At 35.1% G+C, this 13,890-nt stretch overlaps 1 protein-coding gene across 2 annotated transcripts in view; it reads right to left on the reverse strand.

Moving 5' to 3' along the window:
• Positions 1 to 13,890, reverse strand: part of PTPN4 (protein tyrosine phosphatase, non-receptor type 4 (megakaryocyte)) — a 242,281-nt gene that overhangs the window by 22,364 nt on the left and 206,027 nt on the right. For both annotated transcript variants that reach the window (XM_011983430.1, XM_011983431.1), the window contains 5 exons: positions 10,193 to 10,349; positions 6,981 to 7,147; positions 5,705 to 5,795; positions 5,563 to 5,624; positions 1,204 to 1,350 (listed from right to left, as the gene is read on the reverse strand). In XM_011983430.1, the coding sequence (XP_011838820.1) occupies positions 1,204 to 1,350; positions 5,563 to 5,624; positions 5,705 to 5,795; positions 6,981 to 7,147; positions 10,193 to 10,349 (624 nt within the window). The remainder of the gene's footprint in view (positions 1 to 1,203; positions 1,351 to 5,562; positions 5,625 to 5,704; positions 5,796 to 6,980; positions 7,148 to 10,192; positions 10,350 to 13,890) is intronic.

The following is a 13,890-nucleotide window of genomic DNA, read 5'->3' on the forward strand; positions in this document are numbered from 1 at the left end:
CTCGGCCTCCCAAAGTGCTGGGATTACAGGCTTGAGCCACTGCGCCCGGTCAAGATTTTTTAAAACAGCTGTAATGACAAGTAATTCATGTACCATACCACTCACTTGTTTAACGTATACAATAGTTTTTAGTATATTCACAGAACTGTGCAACCATCACCACAATCACTTTTAGAACATTCCCATTACACCCAAAATAAACCCTACACCAATTAGTAGTCACTGTTCATTCTTCCTCATCTGTTCCCCCATCCTTACCCCAGATCTAGACCACCACTAATCTACTTCACGTCCCTACAGAGTTGCCTATCTTAGACATTTCATATAAATGCAATCATACAATATGTGGTCTTTTTGACCTCTTTCACTATGCTAAGTGTTTTCCAGGTTTACCCATGTTGTAGTATGTATCACTACTTCGTTCCTTTTTATTGCCAAATAATATCCAACGATAAGACTACACCACACTTTATTTGTATATTTGAGTTGTTTCTACATTTTGGCCATTATAAATAATGCTGCTATGAATGCTCATGTACAAATTTTTGTGTGGACAAACTTTTTCAATTCTTTCGGATTTAGGAACGGAAGTACTAAGTTATACCAACTCGACGTTTAACTTTTTGAGGAACTACAAGACTGTTTTCCAAAATGGCTGGATGATTTTACAAACCCACCATAGGAGGGTTCTGTTTTTTCCATATCATCCCTAGAACTTGTTATTATAGGTCCTTTTTATTTTAGCCATCCTCTTGGCTATAAAGTCTCATTAAGGTTTTGATCTGCATCTCCCTGATAATGATGTTGAGCATCTTTTCTTGTGCTTCTTAGCCATTTGTATATCTTCTTTGGAGAACTGGCTATTCAGATCTGTTGCCCATTTTTTATTTAAATATTGCATTATTTATTTTACTGTTGAGTTGTAAAAAGTTCCATATATACATTAGATACAAGCCCCTTAACAGATGTACATTAATCCCTTTAAATAATAACAATGACAGTAATGGCTAACACTTATGTCACATTTATTTATGTGTTAGTCACAGTTTTATGCACTTAACCATGATGATTTAAAACAAGAAACCACAAGAAAAGAAGACTAAAGGTTACAAAGGCTTAAATAAACATGAATATTTTGACTACATATGTGCAGTATAATTTGAAAAAAGTCCAAGCAATGTGTAAGATTCAACTATAACTTACTCTGCCACGTTCAACTTGTGTGGTCAACATTACAACCATAGAGGAGCCTTGTTCCCAAGTCATCTGCCAAAAATCTGTACAAGTGTGTGGTAATGGCCCTTGACAAGCAATGTACTGATTTATAATGCTGGAAGAAGGGATTTCCATCTAAAAAGAAAAGGGCATGAAAATAAAATGTTTTGCATTACTTTTTACAGTAATCAGGAATATGAAAATCATCCACTAATTGTTATAGTGAATACAACTAATCTCAATGAACTGCCGTCAGTAAAACAAATCTTTATTAACAATTTCTTATTTTATCTGTAGAAGAAAGTTCATGGCAATGTTCAACAGTCATAGATATTTCTCTTTTAATTAGTGGAAATAAGAATTTAAATATTTTCCAAATATTTTCCTGGGCTCAAGCAATCCTCCTGCTTTGGCATCCCAAAGTGCTGAGATTACAAGTGTGAGCCACACCCGGCCTATTATGATTTTTAAAAGCAGCTTAACCCAGAATTCTGTTTCAGAGGCAGAGATGTGGTAAAGAAATAAAAAATACCTATCTGTAAATAGTGTATGGGTAAAATTTGTGAGGAACAAAAATTCTGCCATTGGTTTTAGCTTGAATTTTTACATATAAAATAACTTTAGAGGATATCAGAATAATATTTAAAATTCATAATTTTCACAAAGAGGTAAGATAGTATTTGGGAAAGCTGAGTCATCAGTCATTATCCTACTACATTTTGAGATTAAATATTTTTTTAAAAACGTGATATATGCACATGACAATTCAAAGAATAACAAAGAGTGAATAAAGAAAGTCTCTTCTGGCCAGGCGCAGTGGCTCAAGCCTGTAATCCCAGCACTTTGGGAGGCCAAGACGGGCGGATCGTGAGGTCAGGAGATCGAGACCATCCTGGCTAACACGGTGAAACCCCGTCTCTACTAAAAAAATACAAAAAATTAGCCGGGCGAGGTGGCGGGCGCCTGTAGCCCCAGCTATTGGGGAGGCTGAGGCAGGAGAATGGCGTAAACCCGGGAGGTGGAGCTTGCAGTGAGCTGAGATCTGGCCACTGCACTCCAGCCTGGGCGACAGAGCGAGACTCTGTCTCAAAAAAAAAAAAGAAAGTCTCTTCTCCCATTTCAGCTTCTAGTTTACACCAAGGAAGGTAATCTTTTTCTCTCAGTTTGTCATATAACTTTATCAGAGATATTCTATATACAACACACAAACGTATATGCAAAACTAACTTTCCACTTTTCTGTAAAACTGTTTTTTAAAAATGGTAGCATACTATATATAATGTTGTTCTGCTTCTTATTTCTCTCTTTTACTTCATCTTCAAGATCATGTTTGATTAGTAAATAAAATTTCATTCTTTTAAATGGCTCTACTGTATAAATATACAACATAATATTTCATACAGATTTAAGACCCTCATGTTTTTTATTTTTGTAATCTTGCCCCAACCTGCCCTCGCTTGACAGCAAAATCTGACCTGAACCGACCTAAGACTATTTGTACTCTTTATTAGTCTTACTTAGGGAGAATATCTATAGTTTGCTGTTAACTATTCAGATATATTGATTACAGGGCACTTGTCCCATAGCCAGCCAGCAATGTTACTTATTATAGTATATGGTATATGTACTAAACACACTTTCAAAATTCCAAAAATTCGAAATCCAAAAGCATATTTTTCTATACCCTCCCACTCACTGCCCCTTTATGTGAAGAAGGAGGTCTTCCTCTGTTGCCTACGCAGGTCTCAAACCCCTGGGTTGAAGCTATCCCTCCAGCCTATGCCTCTCTTCAGTGTTGGGATTACAGGCATGCACTACTGTGCCTAGCCCCATATTTAACCTAAGGTTTCACATAAAGGATGTGGACCTACATGTAGTATTATCAAATTTTTGTTCTTTCAATCTCATAGGTGAAATAGTAATTCCTTGAAGTTTTCATTTGCACTTTTGTTTTTTGTAAATCGCATGTATTTTTCATTTAACTCTGATACTATTTTTCCAAGTGTTAAAACAGTATTGTGGTTTTGCTACCACAAAAAAAGGCCTTATCAGAGGTATGTTCTTAAGTAGCTAATCCTCCATCAAGGATTCTCAATTTGCAAATTTGACTACTTGCTAAAATATATTCATAACCCTTAAAACAATTGCAGGGATTTCTTGGTCATGTAGTAGACATACAGCAGTGAAAAATCTGAGTGATTTGAAGACATGCACATTTCCAAGTGAGATCAAACAAACCAACTCTGACATCTTGTTTTACCTCTCATACTGTAAACAAGTGACCTTTTTGCATTCTATGTAGTGCCATACTTTTCACCTTTTGGTTTTTTTTTTTTTTTTTACTAGTAATTTTGCTGTTTAAAAATGGCCCCCAAGTATAGTTTTAAAGTGCTGACTAGTGTTTCTAAGTTCAAGAAGGATGTGATATACCTCATGGAGGAAATATGTGTTAGATAAGCTTCCTTGAGGCATGAGTTATAGTGCTGTTGACTATGAGTTAAAGGTTAATGGATCAGCAATATATATTAAATAAAGTGTTTTTAAACAGAAACAACATTATGTATTTATTGGCTAATGAAAATGTTGTGACTTTAGGCCTGGGGGAACCTAACCCTGTATTTTCCCTAGAAGCAATGATTAAATACTCCCTAATTTAGCACGTACAAAGACTTTCTAGAGTATGACAACATTGAATGGTGAAAATTAACCCAATTTACATATACAGTGATATATTTAGGTTTAAAAATAATTTGGAGGCTAGTACTTAGCTGAAACAAGATTGGCCACGAGTTGATAGCTCTTGAAACTGGGTAAGAGGTATGGGGGGGACTCTTTTATACTATTCTCTCTACTTTTGTATAGATTTAAAAATGACTATTAAAAATGTCATTTGCATAATTTCCTTTTCTATGAATTGTCTTTGCATGTCCTTCATCCATTATTTTCATTGAACTTTCTTTTTTTTTTTTAGACAGGGTCTTGTTCTGTCACCCAGTGACAGTCATATGATCATGGCTCACTGCAGCCTCAACCTCTCAGGCTCAAGCAATTCTCCCACCTCAGTCTCCTGAGTAGCTGGAACAATAGGCATGCACCACCATGACTGCTAATTTTTATATTTTTATTTTTATTCGAGAAATGGAGTCTCAATATGTTTCCCAGGCTTACTTTTCTTATTCATTTATGAAGCTCTTTGTATATTTTAAATAAGCCTTTTCTAGTATTTAAAAAATTCCATTTGTCGTTTGATTTTAGTAGTTTTTCAGCATACCAAAAATAACAAATTTTACCTTGTCAAATTCATCTCTTTAAGCTTAGACATGTATCTAAGCTTAAAAAACCTCCCCCTGAGACTTTAAACAATTTTCACATATTTCCTTCAAGTATTTTCATAATTCCACTTTTAAAATTACAGTTTGATGTATTTGAAATATATGTTGACATCGAGTGGAGGTGAAGTATTTATAGATGAAAGATATGACACAAAGATCTACTTCAAAAGAACCTGGTAAAGGTGAAACAAAGTGTGTCATGAGTTGACAAGTGCTGAAACTGAGTGATGTGTACATGAAGTTTGATTTTACTGTCTGCTCTAATTTTGTACATTTGAAATTTTCTAATTACAGAGTTAAGAAAAAAATAGTATTTTTTTTTTCCAGGTAAGAAAGAAAAATGCCTCTTTACAATGACATATTCTAGACCAGTGGTCCCCAACCTTTTTGGCACCAGGGACCGGTTTCTTGGAAGACAATTTTTCCATGGAGTGGGGTTGGGAGGTGGGGATGGTTACAGGATGAAACTATTCCAGCTTAGATCATCAGGCATTAGATTTTCATAATGAGCATGCAATCTAGATCCCTCACATGGGCAGTTCACGAAGGTCGCACTCCTATGAGAATCTAATGTCACCACTGATCTGACAGCAGATGGAGTTCAGGTGGTAATGTCTGCCCACCACTCACCTCCTGCCATGCGGCCTGGTTCCTGATAGGCCATGTATGATTACTGGTCCATGGCCCAGGGGTTGGGGGCTCCTGTTCTGGACAGTTGACCCAACCACCCATTCATTGGATAGTCTGTTTCATCTCCAATGATTTAAAAGACCATCTCTACCATAAACAAAATTCTAGTATTTATCTAAGTCTATTTATGAACTGGACTATTCCATTCCACTGCTCTACCTGTATATTAATAAAGTACCAAAATATTTTATTTAATAATATTTTTCATATCTGAAAGTTTTAATATTCTACCCAGGTTAGGATTTTAACATAAAGAAAATAATCTCAAAGTTCATAGTGGCTCCTATTTTTCCAAATGGCAAAGGCATAATAAAAATAAACTTACATTTATATAGTTCGCATTGATGTAGTCTTCATTACCTTTTAAAATGACCCGTGTGGCATCATCTAAAAAATTTAAAAGAAATAACGTTTTAGTAAAGTTATGTTTAAAAGATTAAATTTAACGGAGACAATAAGATACTTACAAGGCGAAATATCTCTGTATCTATTTTTGGAAATATTCTGAGGTAATTTGGCACAAGACATTGTCATTCCAGGTTTTTTCCGATAAAGTTGCTAAAAAAAAAAAAAAAAGGGGACAATTCCAACAAAAGCCATAAACAATTTCTGTTTTGTTTTCCGGACTTGTTTCTATACTAACAGGAAACAGATTCTTTTCCCTTTGAATAGGTCATCTATACAATGATATATCATAGGCTAGTAGAGTACTGAACCAGATTTGCAAAGCTGAATTCTTCAATTTCTAACATAAAGTATGTGTCATATTTTGAAAAGCGGTAAAACTAGTTAAACCAATTCTGCTTACAGCAGGAGCACCTGAAGTTGTGAGTAGCAAATCTGCAGAAAACATTTAACTTTCATTTAGTTTGGAGGTGTTTACAGTATATGAACTAAGAACTTTTGAACAAAAACTAACAGACATATCCTAAATGTTTTATAATTAAACATTTACCTATAACATGTATGTCAGAGCAACAATTATTAATGATGGTCATTTCTAAAAACACATTGAAAACTATCCAGGGAGCCTAGCATGGCTGTGCATGCCTGTAATTCCAGTTACTTGAGAGGCTGAGGCCGGAGGACTGTTGGACATAGGAATTTGAGATCAGCCTAGGCTACATAGTGAGAGGCCGCTTCTCAAAAAAAAAAAAAAAAAAAAAAAAAAAAATTCGGGTTTACTATTTTAAACAAATTAGGTTCATGCAGTCTGAATAAAACATTTCCAAATCCACTGGGTGGCCGTGGGTCAAACGCCTATTACAAGCACTGAAGAAGCATTCTAGTTCGTTGGATATAATGATCTGTCTGAAGGTTTTGTTTTCCCCAGTTTTCAAGATTGCACTGACAAAAAATAAACAGAGATGAAATATGACAAGGTATAAACTTCAAAAATAATATTTTCCTTTAGCTCAGGATTTTAAAGTCTATAATAGCCTATCCTCATCTGCCACTTTTCAAAAAAACAGCTATTTAACTACAGAAAAAAATTCAGTTTGATGACATATGTATAAAATTTCCTTATCCCTCTTTTTAAAAGATATTCTATTTATATAACCATAGCTAGTATTTTGGGAGCAATTTTCAAAATTTGGCATTTTAGAACTCTTTATGTCAAACATTTCTCAGAATATCATTTTAGTTTAGAAATTATAATGCATAGATTAGGCACTTAAAAAACTATGAAACTAGTTAGAAAATATCAGCAAAATGCTTTTAATATATAATGATATTACTTACATCAAACTGTGTCAGGACTGTTCCAGTGATAAGCCCCTCAGCTAGCTGGATCATTGACTCCCGCAGGGAATGGTCATCCTGATGCACACTATCTAGTGGGCCTTTCTCAGGAATATACTGGAAATCTGGCTCATTTTCCAGCTTTTCTTCCACTACATCATATACAGCTAAAAAAAAAAAAAAAAAAACAAAGAAGAAAAATCAAACCAATCCCCAAACACGTGGAAATCTTAATGAATTCACATGACAGGAATTTACCAGATACACTGTATAATGTTTTGTTCAAAAAACAATTCATTTATGAAGAATTACAACAGACCTGAGTCTGGCGTCACTGTGCGGGGCACAGAAAGTAGTTGTGGAGTTGAGGGGCTTTGCTGTACCTTTGGAGGGAAGAAGGGTTCTTGGCTACATTGCTGAAAATGTCTATAACTTGAAGAGACAATAAGAAAGAGAAGAGCTGCTGAGAAGCACCTGTGAATACACCCTCTCTTAATTTCTAGGGGACCTAGGGCAAGAGTACAAATAGAGACCTATACACCATATGTTTAAGTTACAAAAAACTTGAACACAGTGCTAAACAAAATACGCTTCATCCTCTTTCGGTGATGTATCTACAAAACAACCTGGGAGGCCAGAATTCAAATGAGAATTCTAGGCCAGAATTCATGGTCATGGTAATGTGAGGAGATTTAGACCCCAGATCCTAGGCCTATATTCCATCGTTACCCACTCTCAGTCCCATTTTTTAACATAGGGGCTTATAAACACACATGTGAAGATCCCAGCCCACATGCAAGATATATGTATGCCTCTCCCTCCACAAACTGTAGCCTCTTAGCCACCTGCTGGGCTAGAATATACATACCATGTGAACCAATATTGAGAGAACGGATGTGTGGAAAATACCCACGAAGATCTAGAGAGGCTCAGGACTACCTGGACCCAGAACTGAGGTTTGAAAAAAGTGGCATAGAAAGGGAAGGGAGGTCATAGCTTGGCATGTCCTTTTGGTCCTATAAAATTATGACTACATTGGGAGAAGAAAGAGAGCCAAAGCAGGGCCTTCTAAAATATGGAGCCAAGGTAGGGGCCTCTTTTACCCTTGCCTAAGAGATCTGGTTCCTCCTTGAATACCTATACTTTTTTTTTAGAAAAATAAATTTCTGAAATGAAGAATGAAAGGACAAAAAGGTATGACAACACTTTGCCTAAGAAGAAATAAGAATTAAAGGGGAAAAGATCAGAGAAACAAAAATATATTCTTGGCAAACATAGTTTAAATTTTAATTATGTGATACTTTAAGAATGGAAAAGATAGACCCACACTGAAAGTAGATGCAGGTTCTGCTCCGTATTTTGACTATGAAACAATTTAGAAAGAAATTTTGCAAGAAGTAGACCCTAGTGGGTTCCTCTCCTACTTTAAAGCAAAAGGATGAGATCTGGGATTGTAAAAAGGCTGGGTCTTTGCCATCATATGGATTTTTGTTCATATTCTGGCTCTGTACCATCATGAATCTGTGAGCAGATAACTGAATGTCTTGGTGTCAAAGTATCTTCAACTCTAGAATGGGGATAATTCATCTATCTCATTGGATGTCTATGAGGATTAAGTAAAAATATACAAAAGAGCCTAGGTACACAGAAAGCTTTTAGTAACTATTAGCTAATATTATTGAGTTCTTTAGGATCTATTATCAAGAGAAAACAGAATACAATAAATAAAGAAAAAAAAATGTTATGCCTGGTTTAAAATTTGAGTAGCTGTATGTGACAGAAAACACCTAATGACTCACCTAAGTATCAGGTCTAAATGAACAAGTTCCTTGAAAAGTCAAAATAGAATGTTCTGTTGAAGTCCTTTTAATCTTCCTAGAAAGCCAATTCTAGACCATGAATGGAAAAGAACACAAAGTGGAGAAGATAAAGTGAAAATGCCTATTTGTGAACAAGAGGTAAAAAGAGGATTTTTTATTTTTTGTTTATAAAAAAGAAAAGTCCTTGCAAAATTTTGCAGGGTTGGGTGTGGTGGTGACAAGTAGAATTCGAATGATATTTTACTTTCCTATGGTACATATTCAACAAGTGGTAATATGGCATTAACAATAATTATTCTGTGGCTAAAATAATGATTAATAGTAAATTGTACAGAACAAAACCAGAAGAATACGTCTAATTCTGGGATATTAGACATATAAAACTTTTTTCTTAGAGCAGACTGATAAAGTGTTGAGGGAACTCTGAACAATGCCATATGAATACTGGCTGAAGACCCTAGGACTGTTAAACTGGAGAAAGGGAGAAGGGTTTCTGGTAAAATTAGCTATTGTCAAAAAACTGAAGGAAGGGGGGTTAAACTTATAATGCATAGCACAAAGTGATAGAATTAGGAGAAGGACTGAAGAAAGATGGACTTTTAGTTCAATTTATAGTTTGAGCTATCCAAAGATGGAATGACCTGTTTCAGGAGTCAGAAAGTACTCTATCTATATTGGTAGAATATAGATTCTTGAGGTTGTTGTGGAGGAAATTCATGCAATTAACCAAAGAGCTAGAGCTTATGGCGTTCAAGGTTTCTCCAAACCTGGAATTCCATGACTATGACTTAACAAGTCAGCTGTCCAGATCGGGAGATGACATGATTAGGCCAGCAGACATCATATACTGAAAACAAAGGCAGTATTTTAAAAACACTTTATAGCTTGTTATGGCATTTTCTAAAAGTGGAACAGAGTTCCAGTTTACTCATTCATTCAACTAGTATTTATTGAGTACTAGTACTACAACTACTACAATTTAGGGGAAATGAGAAGTCATTTTAGCTATGGTAGTCAGGGGAGAAAGCCCTTCTAAAGATAGTATCTGAGCAGAAACCTGAATGAAATATAGGTAGAAGTCAAAACAAAATCAAAAAGAGTATGTTAGCAGAGGGAACAGCAAGGATAACAACCCTAATAAGTAGATTAGATTGGAACATCTGAGGAACTGCAAGAAAGCTAGTGTAGAATAGAGGAAAGTAAGCAAGGCTGAGTGGGAGCAAGGGGTGGGGTCAAAGAACTTGAATTCTGCTCCACGTGTCAACGAAAGCCACTGTGCTTTGAGCAGGAAACTTAGGTGACTTATGTTTTATGTCAGAAATCTGGCTGCTGTGTTCAGTAATGAACAGTAATAAATTATGATAAATACCTAGTACTACATAGAGTACTCACCATTAGGTCGAACTAGAAGCATGAGTTCCCCAGAATGTCTCTCACAACTAGCTTTAATAAACAGCACAACCTGATCATGAGTGTGTTCTGCAATGTCCCGACCATTGATCAGTACAACTTGGTCCCCTTCATTCAATCTAGGGACACAGAGGTCAGCCTGTAATATAATATAGATAAGTTTTCAGATTGGCATGCAACTTTCTGAAAGGAGAGCACAGGAATTTATTTTTATAGACCCGATAGCAATAGAACTAAACTACATATAGAAAAGCATCTATTCATTTATTCATCTATTTAAAAAATAGAGAAATCTAGCTTTGCCAGAGAGATAGTATTTTTGTTCCTTCTTCATTCAACGATTTCTTTCCTGATGACCTATTATGTGCCTAGACATACAAATAAGACTGATGATTTCCAGGTACATACACACAAGTAGCTTTAGCTTTACACTGTCTAGATAGATACAAACTTCAGTCATCATGATTTAATTAAATAACACCAGTCCCCCAACAATACGATTCAAACTTTAGTTACCACAGTGTATTTACTGTGAATAATTGTAAAAAGTACAAACTTTGCTGCTAGCTTCAATACAAAAATCACTACATAAATAATAGACACACATCATAATTAGTGGCCAGTCATATCAGTTCTTCCAAAGTTTGATGGTCATCTGTTTTCAGTTCAAGTGCAGACAGGAAAGCATGTAGTTGGGCTGCCTCCTAGTCTCCCAGAGATAAACCCATATTAAAATGAATAACCTAAACCTAAAGAGGGAATTGATCACAAAAGATGAAAGTGCAGCAAAGTGAATAATGCTAGAGGTGAAGTTTGAATTGACCATAAATAGAGTTAGAGAAGCAATAGATGACCACGGGAATGTTAACACTGGTGTTGTTTGAGAGACTCTAGATATGTAGCCAAAAGAACTTTTGGAGATATTTCACATCGAAAGTTCAAAGGACAAAGTGTTGAAAGCATGTCAAGTAGACAGTATTACGACAATTTGGCAAGGCAAGAAGTGAAGCTCATTTGGTATTCTAAGCTGTACCACGGGGAGGAGGCAAGCACCATTTAAACTACTCATGATGAGTTTTCACAAGAAAATAAAACATTTAAATTCTCAGTGTTTCTAATGTTTTGAATTACAGGATACAAAATCCCATATTAGCTTTACTATTTTTTTTCATTTCCTTTTACCTTTGTAAGACACAGTAAAGGAAATTCTTAATGTTTTGACAACAAATTTAAAGGTCTTGGGAACAACAATAATTTTTCCCATTAATCATCAAGATCCTGCACGATTTCATCTTGCATGGTCGTTTTTATAGTTTTGCACTATAGTGCAAAGTGAGAAGACAAACAGCAATTAGGGTAAAAGAGACAAAAGAAATAGAAATATAGACAGCATGTTCTGGGAACATAGCAATGAAAACATATGACAGTGAAGGTTGAAGAATGATAGGCCAGCTTGAGAAGGAACTGATGGGGTTGGATCTTACAAAAAAGGGAACCGCTTGTGGTAAAGGCATGAAGAAATAAAAGCACAACTATTGAAATTCATTATCAACACAAAGTCAATACAATCCAATAAGGATTGTCATTAGTGGAAAAAATACTGGTCTAGAAGTTACTCTGCTACTTCTGACATGTGTGATCTTAGACATCTGAAGTTCTGAAAAGACATCTGAAAATGAAAAGTTCTGATTATTTCTTAGAGTTGTTGTGAAGATAAAGATAATTCAACCCAAAGCTTTAAAATCTGGAATGTTCAAATTTAGAGTTATGCTCATTCTCTCAAGTTGCTTTTTTGTCTACTTATGTAGTGAAGTAGATGACAGACATTCATATACTCCCTCTGTGCACTAGCAGTGTGATGCTTTTGTATACCAATTAGTTCCAAGTTTTTGTAGATGTCTTTGAGATACCTGAAGTGTAGTGAATTGGGAGCCAATGGTACTGGGGAAAACGTAATTATAGGCTATAGCAGATAGAGCTTTCCCTCACATTATTTTGTGCATAGTGTAGTTGGCAGAAAAAAAGAGGTGGTCTATGTGTTAAAGAGGATAGCTATGAATCTCTTACTGTATCCATTATCACTAAAGGGAACTCTCTTATAGTTAATATGCCTTTTGTCAGATATGTTACAATTTTTAATTTGCATTTCATTCCGAGCTGACAAGTCTAAATTAACTGTTTGTGTGTATATATATACACATACAGAGCAAGACCCTGTCTTGCTCAAATATGTATGTTGAGGGTCTTGCTGTGTGTGTGTGTGTGTGTGTGTGTGTGTGTGTGTATTTCAGACAGGGTCACGCTATATATTTGAGACAGGGTCTTGGTCTGTTGCTTAGGCTGGAGTGTAGTGGTGTGATCACAGCTCACTGCAGCCTTTATCTCCTGGGCTCAAGTGATCCTCCCACTTCAGCCACTGGAGTAGCTGGCATCACAGGCATGTACCACCATATCTGGCCAATTTTAAAGTATTTTTTTGTAGAAACAAGGTTTCACGATGTTGCCCAGGGTAGTCTTAAACTCCTGAGCTCAAGCAATTCTCCCACCTTAGCCTCCCAAAGTGCTAAGATTATAGGCATGAGCATCACACCTGGCCAATAATGTTAAAACGAGTTTTGTTGGAGCAAACAGCTTTTGGCTAAGATTATCAAACAGAAGGAGAATCATAACTTTAATTGGGAGTTATTTTATCCATTTCAGAAGATGTCCAATATAAAAAATGACAATAAAATATTTGGACTCCATAAATATGTACAACTATTACGTATTCATAAAAAAACAGAAACCTTTTCCTTTTCCCCTGATTGCCTAAACTGTGGTTTCTAATTAGAAGGTTGTGGTGGTCTCTAAATTAATAAAATAATACAAAAATAATAAATTCCCATTGTTTTAATTTTTTCCCTCAATAGAATGACTACGTTTTAATTTGTTCTAAATTTCAGCCAATATTTATGGAACATAGTTCTACATGGCAAAAGGGAAAAATTACCAACAATATGTACAGATTAAAAAGAGAACTTAAGAGTTTTAGAATTCTGTTTGGAAATGAATATATCTATAGAATATTCTGTGAAACCTTGGCTTAATTGAAAACTATCCATATTCATTGCTCAGAAAAATGAATACTTTCTTTATGCATGTAAGTCATTGACTATTACAACTGTCATGTAAATAAAGAAATGTGTATTATACTTTCTAAGAGCAATAGAAGCTCATTGTCATGATCCAGACAATCAAAAAAATACAGAATACCTGTAATTCCATTACCCACATTAAACACTGTTAACTTTTTAAAGCATGTTTCCAGAATTTTTCTACGTATGTAATATTTTAACAAACTGGTTCAAACATATATGTGAAATTATAACATGCATTTTTCCATAATGCCATCTTATGGATATATTTCCATATTTATATAGAGTTACATTATCATCTCAATAGACACAAAGCACCATATAATTTGTTTCCCCAACTTTAACGATAAACATTTTGGTTATTTTTCATTTTAAACTGTTAGAAACCATACTATAATTAATATCCTTGTGTAAGTATTCTTTGTTCCCTAGTCACATTTGATTATTTTTCCACATTAAACAGTTATAAACCATACAGTTAATATCCTTGTATAAGTTTTCTTTGTTCCCTAGTCACATTTGATTATTTTTCCACTTTAAACTGTT

The sequence above is a fragment of the Mandrillus leucophaeus genome, unplaced genomic scaffold, assembly GCF_000951045.1.
Source record: "Mandrillus leucophaeus isolate KB7577 unplaced genomic scaffold, Mleu.le_1.0 Scaffold25, whole genome shotgun sequence".
NCBI lineage: Eukaryota > Metazoa > Chordata > Mammalia > Primates > Cercopithecidae > Mandrillus > Mandrillus leucophaeus.